This window comes from Gekko japonicus, unplaced genomic scaffold (assembly GCF_001447785.1).
Source record: "Gekko japonicus isolate JY-2015 unplaced genomic scaffold, Gekko_japonicus_V1.1 scaffold3426, whole genome shotgun sequence".
Classification (NCBI taxonomy): Eukaryota; Metazoa; Chordata; class Lepidosauria; order Squamata; family Gekkonidae; genus Gekko; species Gekko japonicus.
The window spans coordinates 47,450-62,575 of NW_015160330.1; the positions used below are offsets into that span (position 1 = coordinate 47,450).

Below are 15,126 nucleotides of genomic sequence, written 5' to 3' on the forward strand. Positions count from 1 at the left end.
TGTGTATTTAAATTACCTGGAGTGCTTTTGCTTTACAGGTATGTGTTCTTCACTTTCAAACCAGTGACGTCTTATGGTAGACAGAACTGTTTGATGAAAAGAAGAGGATTAATTTGTTGTTGTACTGTCTTTATATTACATTTGTTGGTTCCCTTGAACGTTTGTGATGGTACACCAATATCCTGTGTAGCTGTTCTTTTTTGGTAACTGGAGATTATGATTGAAGTTTACTGTATGTGAAGACGTCTTACCAAAGTATGAGTTTGTGCATATTACTATCTCATGCTGTGTCGTCAATGTTAAATAAAAAGTAATACTGAAAACCAGAAGTTATTAAACTCTTAGTATTACTATTATTTGACAATTTATGCTCACATGCAAAGTGGGGATGACAGCCGTGTGATGAACCACATTCATTGTTCTGTCATCTTTGATGCAAGCAGTGTGCTTTTAAGTGTCCTTTGAAAATTCTAGTCTATAAGGCTGGCTTTAATACTGAGCAGAAGAAGGGGATGTGCAGAACCCCCCAGTTCCCTTCTGGATTTGTTGTGGCAAACTGAAGCAAAACCCACTGATCTGCCCACAAAAAATCTGAAATAGAGTGAGAATAGACAATACCATCATACAACAGACATCCACCACTCTCCAATATTATATGCTTGTAAATTATATGAAACATACACTCAAATATGCAAGGGAAACTGAACTCAGTAACACTGTAAGCTAGTGTGAAGTGTCTGGAATACTACAGTGAAAGAATCAAGATAATATCTTGTTGCGTACACGAGAAAATACAATTTAAAACAATTGTGAAAGTAGCTGGCAACTGCAGAGTTCAGGGAATGTTATGACTACATGCGGTGACGTCAAAGCCTGGTTGTACGGCCTTCAATATAGGGGGCAGTGGCACTACGTGCAAGGAAACCCTCTGCATTCTCCTGCTCTGTGGCATTCAGGGCTCTTCCCTCCTTTCAGCTCTCCAGCGGAGTCTTGCAATCACCTTCCCTTCATCTCCCCACAAGGGGCACCCTGTGAGGCAGGGGGGGGGGACTGAGAGAGCTCAGAGAGAAACTGTGACTGGCCCGAGGTCACCCAGCAGGCTTCCCGGAGGGGGGGAGGAGGACTGGGGAATCGAACCTAGTTTGCCAGATTAGAGGCCGCCAGTCGGAACCACGACACCACGCTGGTTGCTTCCGTGTGGCACCTTTATGGTGCTTAGATAGTCACAGCAGCTAGACGTTAGGTTACATTTTTAATCTGCTTGTAATGTCTTATTGATGTGTTTTAAAATTATGTAATTCTGTAAAGGTGGACTTCTTCTTTTTTTGTAGTATTACTGGTCTAAGGACGGTGAGCAATGAACTGAACGGAACTGAAGGCTGGCTGCTTTACAACATGTTGCATTCCATGAACAAGAGGAAGAGCTGGTTTTTTATATCCTTTCAGGAGTCTCAGAGTGGCTCACAACCTGCTTCCTTTCCCCTCCCCTCCACAGGCACCTTGTGAGGCAGGCGGGGCTGAGAGAGTTCAGAGAGAACGGTGATTGGCCCACGCTCACCCAGCAGGCTTCCTGGGGAGGAGGAGGAGGAGTGGGGAATCAAAGTCGGCTCTTCGGATCAGGGCCCGCTGCTCTTAACCATGACACCACGGTGGCTCTCGGGCCGAGCGGGCGTTGCCGGCGAGAGGAGCCTCAGCAAAGGCCTGTGAAGGAGCCGGAGCAGCCGGTCGGTGGGCTGGCAGATCTTTCAAGCACCTCAGTGGGTTTTCCATAAGCGAGGCTTGGTTCCTTGGAGAGAGGACTTAAAAGCCATTTCCATCCAAAGAAGGGGGGAAAACCCCAGCGGCTGCAGTTTTCCTGGCAGGGCTGCCTTTGAGTTACCCGCGTCCGTAAAACCCGGCAATTGGCCAAGACAGGAGCCTGCCTCCACACCCTGGTCCTTGGTGCCCTTTCAAGGTCTGTGTAGGTTCTCTGACATTTGATGACCGGCCTCTCCCGAGGTCAACCGCTCCTCCATCCTGCCCGCCTGATCAGCAGTTTTAGAGATCACTCAAGCTTGAAAATCTGGCCGTGGATTGCCTCGCAGGAGCCCAGAGCAGTTCCTGAAGGTGGCGTTTCCCTCCCTTCCTTTCTGGCATTCCGCAGAGGAACTGGGAAGGTGCCACGTGTGACTCATCATGACCCCCTTCACCCCCGCCAACGTCAGCAACCCCGCGCTCGGCCTGAGCGGCTTCCCAGGGCTGGAGATGGTTCACCACTGGATCGGCATCCCCATCTTTTCCGCCTACCTGGTGGCAGCACTGGGCAACTGCACCATCCTGTACGTCATCTGGACGGAGCCCAGCCTGCACCAGCCCATGTACTATTTCCTGGCCATGCTGGCCACCACCGACCTGGGACTCTGCCTCACCACCGTGCCCACCGTCATGGGAGTCCTCTGGTTCCAGCTGAGGAAGATCAGCAAACACGCCTGCATCGCTCAGCTCTTTATTGTTCATTCCTTCTCCTTCATGGAGTCCGCCGTGCTCTTTGCCATGGCGATAGACCGCTTCCTGGCCATCTGCTTCCCTCTGAGGTACGCTGCTCTCGTGACCCCCACCAGGGTGGCTACGATGGGTCTTGTTCTCCTGTTGAGAAGCACCCTGTTCTTGCTGCCTCCTGTGCCTTTTATGTTGCGGTTCCCGTATTGCCCAAGGGCTGTCCTTTCTCACTCCTACTGTCTCCATCAGGACCTGATCCGCCTGGCATGCGCCAACACAGCCTTCAACAGCCTTTACGCTCTCACCCTCATCCTCCTCACCATGGGCTCTGACCTCCTCTTCATCCTCCTCTCATACAGCCTGATCCTGAAGGCAGTCCTGGGCATGACCTCTGGGGACGAAGGCCACCGCAAGGCCCTGGGCACCTGCGTCTCCCACATCTGTGCTGTCCTGGTCTTCTACGTTCCGGTGCTCGGGCTCTCTGTTGTGCACCGGTTTGGCCGGCATGCCTCTCCCCTCCTCCACGTCGTCATGGGCAACATCTACATCCTCCTCCCACCCCTGATGAACCCCGTCATCTACAGCATCAAAACCAAGCAGATCTACACCAGGATCCTCAGAATACCCTTTATCCTGAATCCTTTTGGGAGAAAAAGGTGCTAAAATTGTCACAAATAAAATTAGTAAAATGAAGTACGGGAGTCCTGTGTCCAGTTTTGAGCACCACATCTTAGGAAGGATGTTGACAAGCTCGAGCGTGTCCAGAAGGGGGCAACCAGGATGGTGAGAGGGTTGGAATCCAAGTCTTACGAGAAAAGGGTGAAAGAGTTGGGTCTGTTTAGCCTGGGAAAGAGAAGGCTTAGAGGGGACGTGACTGCAGTCTTCAAGTATTTGAAGGGCTGTCATATGTAGAAAATGGAGCAGATCTATTCTCTCTTGCTCCGGATTGCAAGACTAGGTCTAATGGGTGGAAATTACAAGGGAGTCGTTACTGGCTAAATATCAAGAGAAACTTCCTAACTGTAAGAGTGGTTGAGCAGTGGAACAGACAGCCTCGGGAGGTGGTGGATGCTCCTTCGCTGGATGTTTTCAAGCAGAGGCTGGACAACCATCTTTCGGGTATGTTGTAGGTATGTAGGGCTATCTTTCAGCTATGCTCCTGCAGAGTGCAGGGGGTTGGACTAGATGACCTGCAAGGTCCCATCCAACTCTAACATTCTATGATCCTATGAATTTTACACAAGAGATCGCAAGGAACCAACGAGAAGGGATGGCTGAGAGAGCAACATCTCTGTCATTTCCGAGTCATTTAGCACTGGTTCTGTGCCACGAAACTGGCATTTTGTACCTCCAGGTCTGCCAGAATTGTATCTAATGTTGCACAAGACTTCTGTATTTGTTTGTTGTGCCCCTGATGTTACTGTTTTCCTTTTGCTTTCACTGAAGAAACTTTCCAGTGTCCCAGATATGGACAGAAATGTAGAGGAACTGTTAAGCCTTGACCGAAAAGGGCATGGAGGATGTTCCTGAACACAGAACCAGAGCTAGACTGGCCTCTTGGCTAAATATGCCGAAAAGGGAGTTTAGAGACCCAGAATAGAGGCAAAAATAGCCTTGGAGAGAGGCAAGAAACATGGAAGCAGGGCTATTTTGGGGCAGGAACGCACAGGAACGGCGTTCCGGCTGGCTCCCAAGTTGGCCACGCCCAGCAGGAATGCATTAGCATAATAGGCCACACCCAACAGCAGAAACTCATTAGGATTGGCTACAGTAGGGGTGTGTGGCCTAACATGCAAAGGAGTCCCTGCTACAAAAAAAGGCCCTGGGTTTTGACAACAAACAAGGTAAACAGAATAAGAAGTAAAAGGTGGGGGTGGCTGGATGACCACACTTCTGGCAACACGGGGCTGCGGCCAAGTATGCTAATGAGCTGTGCTGTCAGGGTGTGGCCTGATATGCTAATGAGTTTCAGCTGTTGGGTGTGGCCTCCTATGCTAATTAGTTCCTGCTGGGCTTTTTCTACAAAAAAAGCCCTGCATAGAAGCAACACAATTATATGGCCTTGTGCAGATCAGAAGCACTCAGAGACTATCTGTAGATATTACGTGCTGAGGCCTCGTTTCAGAAGCATCCGAGCCTGGCAAGAGCATACAGTTTTACAGAAGTTAAGATACCCAAAGAGTGCTCGTAAATGGCTCTGCGTCTACGTGGAGGGAAGTCTCGAGTGGAGTGCGTTAGGGCTCGGTCCCGGGCCCGGTGTTGTTCGATGTTTTTATAAATGGCCTGGACGAAGACATAATAGAGGGGATGCTCATCAGATCTGCCATTGACACAAAGCTGGGTGGGATGGCTAATTCTGAAGAAGACAGAGTCAGGATTCAAAATGATCTAGATAGGCTGGAACAGTGGGCTGAGACCCCCCGATGAGCTCAGCCACGCCCCCGACGTCAGCAACGTGGCTGCGTCACCTTTGGTGACGCAGCTTTGGTGGCAGGGTTCCCCCGGGCCGCGATTCCGCCGGGGCAGAAATTGGGGCTCCGAAGAGGGGGATTCCCCACCCCCCAGGCCCATTTGGCAACCCTACCCCAGACTCATCCAAGTCTGAAATCTTTACTGGGCAACCTAAAATGGAGTTATTGCTTTCTTTCCTCAAGGGCAGAAAGAGGACCACTCCTCATACAGTTTTATTGTAATGGTTCATATAGGAAGTAATCTTTTCTTGCTTGTCCACCCCTAGTTTAAAATAGAACTGTATCACGGCAAAGCATGGCCCAAGAGGGTATTTTTAAAAGGAATCCTTCGGGCCCCCTCCCCCAGTTTTCTTACTTCCCAGTCCAGACACAGGTAGGAGAGCAGCGCTGACTAATAAACCCCTTGGTGATGCGCTAGCAGAGTCTGATCCAGTCAATGGTGCTGTCAGAACCCACAGCTCACAACGAAGTACACACATTCAGGAACGGTTATACTTTTATTGCAAAACTATAGATGCAATAACATAGGCACTGTTAGGAATGGCGGCAACCCATAGAACCAGATAGGATATAGGGCATTCTTATGCAACCCCCCATATTGTGCCAATAGGGCACCCTCCCGCGCGTGGGCAGAGTTAGGAAACGGTTAGGTGGCAAAAGCTGGGAATTGGGAATCTCTCACGATGGACGAGAGACTTCTAGACAACACAATATCCTCCTGCACTTCTGTAGAGATAAGCATTACAGCCAAGGGATAGTGAAAGGGAAAGGAATGCAATAGCAATTAACAAGACTGATGGCAGCATAGCTGGCAGGTGCATGTGTGAAGAACATAAGATGGGGAAATCCACGGCTCCTACTTGGGGAAGGGACTTCTTAAGTCCCCTTAAGAAGGGACTTCTATGCTTGCTTTCACTGGAAGATACCAAGCGCGTTGTCAACCTGCAGAAAAAAAAATGAAAACTCCCACCTTGCTATACTTGACTGAACTCAAGAAAGCTGTCCCATGGAATGGATGCCTGTGCGGGTGCACATTCGGCTGGCGCTACACCAATTGCACTGGCTACCAGTTGAGTACCAGATCCGCTTTCAGGTATTGGTATCCAGGGCTTTTTTTGTAGAAAAAGCCCAGCAGGAACTCATTAGCATAATAGGCCACACCCAACAGCAGAAACACATTAGCATATTAGGCCACACCCCTGAGTGCACAGCTCATTAGTATATTAGGCCACACCCCCACATTACCAGAACTGTGGTCATCCAGCCACGCCCACCTTTTGCTTCTTATTCGGTTTACCTTGTTTGTTGTCAAACCAGGGCTTTTTTTGTAGCAGGAACCCTTTGCATGTTAGGCCACACACCCCTAATATAGCCAATCCTAATGAGTGTCTGCTGTTGGGTGTGGTCTATTATGCTAATGAGTTTCTGCTGGGCGTGGCCAACTCGGGAGCCAGCCGGAACTCCGTTCCTGTGCGTTTCTGCCCAAAAATAGCCCTGGTTAACCTTTAAAGCCATGCGCTGCCTGGGACCAACACACCTAAGGGACCACCTCTCCCCATATGGGGCCCGGAGAGCACTGCACTCTGCGAATCAAGACGTCCTGGTGATCCCTGGCTCAAGAGAGGTCCGCTTAGCCTTGACCAAGGCCAGGGCCTTCTCCGCCCTGGCCCCTGCCTGATGGAACGTGCTCCCACCTGGGATCAGGGCCCTGTGGGATTTGTTACCATTCCGCAGGGCCTGCAAAATGGAGCTGTTCCACCAGGCCTTGTGGCTGAGGCGGCACGCGTCGAATAAGATCTTAGCCTCCCCTGCTGAAGCGGCTGAAGCTGAAGTTACCATCTCACGTGGCCCAGGTTAAGAAATTCGAGAGACCAATGGCACCAGCTGGAAACCTCTGTATGAGGATTAAATAGTGCGCTCTGTTTTAATTTATGCTGTTTTAAATGGTCTTAAGTTGTTTATATGGAGCTGCGGTGGCTCAAGTGGTTAAGATGCTGAACTGCAGGCTGTGGAAGGTCGGTAGTTCAGCAGTTCGAGACCCGAGTGTGCCGCATGACGGAGTGAGCTCCCGTCTCTAGTTCCAGCTCCTGCCAACCTAGCAGTTTGAAAGCAAGAAATGGCAAGTAGATAAATAGGCACCACTTCAGTGGGAAGGTAACAGCATTCTGTGCACCTTGGTGTTTAGTCATGCCGGCCACATGACCACGGAAACATCTTCGGACAGCGCTCTGGCTCTTCGGCTTTGAAATAGAGATGAGCACCGCAACCCTAGAGTTGGACTCGACTGGTTTTCGAGCAAGGGAAACCTTTACCTTTACCTTTTAAGTTGTTTATATCTGTTTTTATAAGGTTGAAGTGTTCATACGTTTTGATATCATGTTGTGATCTGCCCTGAGGCCGCTTGTGTGGAGGGTGGAATATAAATTTGAAAAATGAATAAGTGATTAAAAATAAATAATATTTTGATGGGTGTCAATAAGCACCTTTCCGATGAGGGATGGCTAGAGATTCTACACTCTCAGTATAGAAAAAAAGTTGGCATATAATGTGTGTGTGTGTGTGTGTGTGTGTGTGTGTGTGAGAGAGAGAGAGAGAGAGAGAGAGGTGCCATCAAGCAGGGTTCCCAACCTCCAGGTCATCGTCAGACCATAGAGATCAGCAGGGGTCATTTCCTGCAGGCGCGCACAGGAGCCGAGCTCCGGCAGTAAAGAGCCCACCCTCTCATTAACAGCCTTGCTCGGGTCTTGCAAATGGAGGGTCTTTGTGGTGGCCTTTATTGATTCAGTGCATCAGCAACATCATAGAAGTTTATAAAAGGCAGAGAAGAAGATGAAGAGATTGGATTTATACCCCACCCTTCACTACCCAAAGGTGTCTCAGAGCAGCTTACAAACTCCTTTCGCTTCCCCTCCCCACAACAGACATCCTGTGAGGTCGGTGGGGCTGAGAGAGCTCTTGACAGAAACTGCTCTAGCTGTGCCAGAGTCAGGGGTCATTTCATAGAAAAAGAGCTAGGGGAACTCATTAGCATAACTCATTAGCATATGCCACACCCCCTGCAAGGCCGGCGGGAGTGCGAGGAAGCCCCGCCAAGGCCCTCCCTGGCCCCAGGCAGGCAGGGGTGGGGAGCGGTGGGGAGAGGCGGGGAGGAGGCAACTTACCCTCCCTCTTCTCCTGCCTCCTCCTGGCTGAATGAGGGCCGGAAGTGGGCGGCCGGAAGCAGGGGGTGTGGCTTTGTTGTGTGCCTCGCCCCCCACACCTCACCCGGGGGAACTGTGTTCCCCCGCGATCCCCCCGAAATGACCTCTAGCCAGAGTTATGGCTTGCCCAAGGTCATCCAGCCAGGTACAAGTGGAAGAGTGGGGAATCAAAGCCGGTTCTCCCAGATTAGAGTCCACACACTTAACCACTACATCAAACTGGCACTCAATGACATTGTTGGGAAATAGGTTCACGACCGACCAAAGGAAATCTTTTCTCAACCGTAATGAAGTAGTAGGCTTTTCTACCCCACTTTCCTGTACCCTAAGGAGTCTCAGACTGGCTTGCAATCTCATACCTTTCCCCCATCAACAACAGAACTTGTTTCTTTATGTTAAAAGTTCCATTCAAGGTTGACTCTAGTAGGAGGGAGGGGCTCGGATCTCTGTGCTCTGTTTTCGACTTGCAAGGTTTTTTGTCTCCCCCCCCCCAAGGGTTTCTATTCCATCATGGTATGCCCCATTCTTGCAGAAGAAAACTGAAATGGTATAGCCCTCTCTCATAAAATCTCAGAAGTTATGCAGGGTTGGTAGTTAGATGGGAGACCATCCAGGAAGGCTCTGCAGAGGAAGGCCGTGTCCAGCCACCTCTGCTTCTCACTTGCCTTGGAAGCCCCTCGCTGGGGTCACCATAAGTTGGGAGCTAAGCAGGGTTGGTACTTGGATGGGAGACCACCAAGGAAAATTCTGCAGAGGAAGGCCATGGCCAACCACCCCTGCTTCTCACTTGCCTTGGAAGCCCCTTGCAGGGGTCACAATAAGTTGGGAGCAAAGCAGGGTTGGTACTTGGATGGGAGACCACTAAGAAAGGCTCTGCAGAGGAAGGCCATGGCCAGTCACCTCAGCTTCTCACTTGCTTTGAAATCCCCCTGCTGGTGTCACCATAAGTTGGGAGCTAAGCAGGGTTGGTGGTTGGATGGGAGACCACCAAGGAAGACTCTGTAGAGGAAGGCCATGGCCAACCACCTCAACTTCTCACTTGCCTTGGAAGCTGGGGTCACCACAATTTGGCTGTGACTTGACAGAACGTATGGTACGTGTGCCCCTATTCCACTTCCACATTCAGCTGCCGTGTGTCGACCCAGACTTGCACACAGAACCCTCTGCACCTTCACACCTTTGAAATAGTCCTATCGAACCAGTTTTTAAAAATAGGTCCAGGTGGGGTCGCCGTGTCGCTCTGAAGCAGCGGAACAAAGTTTGAGTCCAGTGTTGGTACCCTTAAGACCAGGAAAGTTTTATTCAGGGGATAAGCTTTCATTTACACGCACACGTCTTCACAGTTATTTTAAAATATTTTAAAAGTAAAGCCGTTAGCGCTCTCTTGGGCCCACAGTAATGATGAAACCACTCCCATTGGACCCCTTACCGGAACGTGGTCAGAAAAGCCACAGTGGCTTGCCGGAGAGTCACACGTGGCTCCTGAGCCACTACTGATGCTTTGATCTTCTCTGGTTTCTTTGTGAGGTTGAAGAGTCAGCCCAGACTTAATCCCCACTCATCACTGCTGCAGCTCAAGGGGGCTGGAGACTCAGTCAGGCCTGGACTTGGTGGTGTCCCTTCCTGGCAGGAAGACCCTGACGACCCGTTCCCGGATCTCCTTGGTCCTCACTCCGTACACGATGGGGTTCAGCATGGGAGGGAAGAGGAGGTAGAGGTTGGCCAGGATGATGTGGATGTGGGGAGCCACGTGGTGGCCGAAGCGGTGAGTGAAGAAGGAGAAGAGGGCAGGGCTGTACGAGATGAGGATGACACAGAGGTGGGAGCCACAGGTGCCGAAGGCCTTGCGCCTGGCCTCGTGGGAGGAGAGCCGCAGGACCGCGCGGACAATCAGGCAGTAGGAGAGGCCGATGAACAGCAGGTCTCCCCCGATGACCAGCAGCGCCACGCACAGCCCGTAAGTGCGGTTGACGCTGGTGTCCCCGCAGGCCAGCTTGACCACCGCCATGTGCTCGCAGTAAGTGTGACGGATGACGTTGGTCCGGCAGAAGGACAACCTCCTGATCAAGAATGGGCAAGGGGCCATCAGCAGCGTCCCCCTGGCGACGGCAGCGACGCCCATCTTCGCCACCAGCGCCCCCGTGAAGACGGAGCTGTACCGGAGCGGGAAGCAGATGGCCACGTAGCGGTCCAGCGCCATGGCCAGCAGGATGGCCGACTCCATCATGCACAAGGCGTGGATGAAGAACATCTGGGCCAGGCAGGCACCGGCTTGGATCTCACCGCCCTGGAACCAGAAGATGCAGAGCACCTTGGGCAGGGCGGAGGTGGAGGCGGCCAAGTCGATGGTGGCCAGCATGCAGAGGAAGTAGCACATGGGCCTGTGCAGGGCGGGCTCGGTCGCGATGACCAGGAGGAGGGTGCAGTTCCCAGCGATGATCACTATGTAGATGGCGCACACAGGCACCGAGAGCCACTTGTGGTAGGCCTCCAGCCCCGGGATGCCTTGCAGCAGGAACGCGGAGGGGTTGGAGGGCGTCAGATTGGCAGAGGCCATTGCTCAGCGGCAGCGGAGTCGCAGGGTCCTCTTCTGCGGCCCAGCCCCCATGACGGTCAGGCCACCTGGAAACCAGACCACAAGAGGCACAGGCCAAGAGTAAGGCTCCCTCTCAGCTGTGGGGTCTCGCGAGCAAAAATCCTACTTTGCGAGCTCCTGGCATTAGAGTTGTGAGTGGGCGATTTGCCTGCTCCAAAAATTAGTTTGCATCCTCCCTGAGCAGAGACAAAAATGTGTGAGCCCCAGGCTAAAAAACTGTGAGCTAGCACACACTAGCTCAGCTTAGAATCATAGAATGTAAGAGCTGGAAGGGACCTTGCAGGTCATCTAGTCCAACCCCCTGCACTCTGCTTAGAGGGAACAGTGACCAAGAGCATGCAGTGGACAGGGGGGTGGGGTTCCAGGTATTTTATTTATTTGTTTGTTTGTTTGTTTGTTGCATTTATATCCCGCTTATTCCCATGATAGGCTTAGGGCGGCTCCCGACAAGGATAAAACACTAAATATGCAGTTAAAACCAATGAAATAAAACAAGATGGCAACAGCAAATAGCATCGGTCCAGAGCAGCCTGGTACACTTCTTGGTCGAATCTGCATCTGTCTTTCCCCACCAGTGTCCCAGCCTTCTGACACCATCTTCAATAATAGCTGTCTACATTTGGTTTCGTTTTCACACCTCAACAGTGCTAGCATACAACTTGCATGTCTGCATATGTTTTTCGCCCTCTTGTGGCGGCTCCACTGTCATTGCGCCTCCGCACTGCTTTAAAAGAATCTTCTCCAAACAACATTCAAACAAGCCTAGAGAAAGACGGCGTCACAGCAGCACGAGACTGATTAAAAAATGCAAATGCAGATTCGACCTTGTTAGATGTTGGTAGGATAGGAAGCATCTGTAGGCCTTCTATGTGTCCTGTGACAGATTAAGACCCTCTTCATAGGTCATTGGTTGGAGCTTGACTAGGGCAGCTCAGCTGCAGAAGCTGCTGCCCAACGGGATTTCGGTGTCCGGTTTCCTTGGAAACCTTCTATTTAGCTGTAGATTCAAGCAGTGTTCCCTCTAAGCTGAGTTAGTGTGAGCCAGCTCACAGTTCTTTAGCCTCCAGCTCACACACTTCTGTCTTCATTCAGGAAGGATGGGGCTCCAGAGCAAACTGAATTATTCAGTAGTCAAATCACTGGCTCACAACTTTAATGCCGGTAGATCACCAAGTAGAATTTTTGCTCTCAGGACTCCACGGCTTAGAGGGATCATTAGTCCAGTGTTCCCTCTAAGCTGAGCTAGTGTGAGCTAGCTCAGTTTTCTAGCCTCCGGCTCACACATTTCTGTCTCCGCTCATGAAGGGAAGGCTCCAGAGCAAACTGATGTATGCAGCAGCCAAATCGCTCGCTCACAACATTAGTGCCAGCAGCTCACAAAGCAGAATTTTTGCTCACATGACCCCACAGCTTAGAGGGAGCACTGGACACCAGCAAGATTTCCAGTGTATAAGCGTTTCAGAGTCAAAGCTCAGTGTGTCAGATGTCACGTGCATGCATCCCCTGAAACTTATTTCATTGCGGATTTCTGTCTCCCTTTCCCCCTCAAAGCAAGCTCGGTTTTCTAGCCTCTGGCTCACACATTTCTGTCTCCGCTCAGGAAGGATGGGGCTCCAGAGCAAACTGATGTATGCAGCAGCCAAATCGCTTGCTCACAACATTAATGCCAGCAGATCACAAGTAAGAATTTTTGCTCACAAGACCCCACAGCTTAGAGGGAGCACTGGACACCAGCAAGATTTCCAGGGTATAAGCGTTTGAGAGTCAAAGCTCAGTGTGAAACTTATTTCATTGCAGATTTCTGTCTCCCTTTCCCCCTCAAAGCATCTTACGGACAAACAAAAATACAACTTAGATCTACACACACACCCCACCCCCAATGTACAGCAAAATCCATATCCTGGGCTGGTTTACTCAGGGCCACAGAAGGAGGCCGAAAGCCTGTGCCTCTTACCGACCGGTTTGCTCCTCCATCTATTCCCAAGTTTAAATGCCTGCAAGACGGAAAGGAAAGCCCTGCCTCAGGTAGTTCAGGCTTGCCTGACCGCATCGTATTTTGGAAGCTAAGTTGGGTCAGGCCTGGTGAGTCCTGGGATGGGAGGGGTTCCTATGCAGGGGCTCTGGGAAGCCGTCTCTGAACTGGACGGCTCAGGCCAGCTCGGTTTCATCCGATCTCAGAAGCTCAGCAGGGTCAGCCCTGGTTAGGACGTGGGTGGGGAACGGCCAAGGAATACCAGGGTCATGAGGCAAAGGCAAGCCGTCGCAAACCGCCTCTTAGCGTCTGTTGCCTTCAGAACCCCCGCAGGGTTGCCATAAGTTGGCTGTGACCCCACGGTGCTTTCCACAACCACCACCACCAAGAGGGAGAGAAAGAGGGGCTTAGCCCACATTTCTCACAGCTGGCGTGTCCCTGAAATCCCCCTCTCTTCTTGCACCAAATCCATGCGATCGTTTTAGTTCCCATCAGAATGCAAGTTGACATAAGAACATAAGAGACACCAATGTTGCATCAGGCCAAAGGCCCATCCAGTCCAACACTCTGGGTGCGTTCAGACGCGGCCTTTCTGCCGGCATAAACTGCATCGGTTGGAACCGGTGCAGTTTATGCCGGCATAAACGCGATCAGACTTACCTCCTGTCTTTACCTTTAAAGTTTAAAACCCAACCTGGCCTCGCTGTAGTCCCGGACTCCTCCGGGAAGTTAAAGTAAGGCATTTTTATTATTTTTTTAAACAAACGCTCAGGGCGAAGCTTCGCCTGAGCGCATATCGCTTCCTCTTTTAAAAAAATGGCGGGGAAAGCCGGAAGCCTCAGGCTTCCGTCAGAAGTGTCTCTGTAACGGAGGAGAGCGATCAGACGCCGGGTGCACCAATTACAACCGTTGCACTCTGTTTACCACCACTTCGGACCTAGTGGCAGAGTGCAACAGTTTAAAGGGATTTACAACGGTTAGGGAGGGGAGGCAGATGTTCGCCGTCTGAACGCCCGTAAGTACACCGGTTGGAACCGGCACCCTAACCGTTGTAAATCCCCCGTCTGAACGCACCCTCTGTGTCACACAGTGGCCAAAAACACCAGGTGCCCTCAGGAGGTCCACCAGTGGGGCCAGGACATTAGAAGCCCTCCCACTGTTGACAAATTGCCCCAGCTCCCAAAAGGAAGGAGAAGACTTCTTTCTAAGGGCGCATCTCTCACTCGGGCTGCCTGATCCTCGGAGCTTCTCTCCTGCTCTTGGTGGAGCAGAGGAGGTGGGTGGGCAAGCCTTACCAGGTTCAGCAAAGGTGTGGAGATTGCACCCCCCCTCCCCATTGAGATCTGCCTCCCCCCTCCCCAAGTGGAAGGGGAGGGTGTCCTTCAAAGGCACAGAGTGGCACTAGGGGGCAAAGCATAATTTCTAAAAGGACAACTTTGAGGCTTCAGTTTGTTCTTGCTGGCGGGCTTCCCTTACTGGCCCCTGTTGGGGGAAAGGATACTGGGCTAGATAGGGTGTTGCCAACCTCCAGGCTGGTGGCTGGAGACCTCCTAGAATTACAACTGGTCTCCTCCAGGCGACATGGATCCGTCCCCCCTCACAGAAATGGCAGCCTCACTGCAACAATCTTCTCCGGACGTTTGCGGGAAACCTGGAATCCAGAAAGGGGGGGGGGAGAGAGCAGCCCTCCCCTCGCCGGACCCCCAGATGTCCCCCACCTCAGTTAGAGGAAGCAAAGAGCACCGAAGGAAAGAGTTAACCCCCCACAACACCCCACCGCAACCCAAACCCCAGGCCACAACCAGTGTTCCCTCTAAGCTGAGTTAGTGTGAGCTAGCTCACAGTTTTTTAGCCTCCAGCTCACACACTTTTGCCTTCGCTCAGGAAAGGAGGGCTCCAGAGCAAACTAATTTATGCAGCAGCCAAATTGTTTGCTCACAGCTTTAATACCAGTAGCTCACAAAGCAGAATTTTTGCTCACAAGACTCCGCTGCTTAGAGGGAACTTTGGCCACAACCCCAAACCAGTTCAGAGATCCCTCGTACCTGCTTTTTAACAGGGCAGGAAATGAGGGGGAGACCAGTTACAAATCTTCCCTGTAGTGGCATAGCTGTTTTTGACCTGGTGAAGAAAGCAGAGACTGGAATTTGTAACTCATTTCCCCTCCAGCATCTTCCTACTTCTGGAGTATAAAGTTTTTCCAGCTGTTGGTTCCCACCTCAATACTGAGCTCCAGCAACTGGCTCCAACCCCCCCACCCCCCCATGGGAATGTGTAGTAGGAAATGTGTGCGTGGCCCTGCACTGGCCCTTCCTCTCAGTGCAGACGCCTGTGAAGACCCCACTCAGTTCCTGCACCTCGCCCTCTCTATCCGTTATAATTCTGGGAGATCTCCAGGCCCACGGGGGG

At 51.4% G+C, this 15,126-nt stretch overlaps 2 protein-coding genes across 2 annotated transcripts; one reads left to right on the top strand and one right to left on the bottom strand.

Annotated features, from left to right (window-relative positions):
- Positions 1–2,175: 2,175 nt before the first annotated feature.
- LOC107115427 (olfactory receptor 51V1-like) lies at positions 2,176–8,917 on the top strand (the record flags this gene model as incomplete). The annotated part of the gene is made up of 2 exons (XM_015417138.1): positions 2,176–3,103; positions 8,895–8,917. Coding segments are annotated over exons 1-2 (951 nt in total), but the record flags the coding sequence as incomplete, so codon positions are not given.
- An 823-nt stretch (positions 8,918–9,740) lies between these two features.
- LOC107115382 (putative olfactory receptor 52P1) lies at positions 9,741–10,706 on the bottom strand. Its single transcript, XM_015417079.1, has one exon. It carries the CDS (start codon positions 10,704–10,706, stop codon positions 9,741–9,743), a length of 966 nt encoding a protein of 321 aa, XP_015272565.1.
- Positions 10,707–15,126: the final 4,420 nt, after the last annotated feature.

What these genes read in the sequence shown, in the direction of transcription:
- LOC107115382 (XM_015417079.1), bottom strand. Translation starts at nt 10,706, where the DNA reads ATGGCCTCTGCCAATCTGACGCCCTCCAACCCCTCCGCGTTCCTGCTG.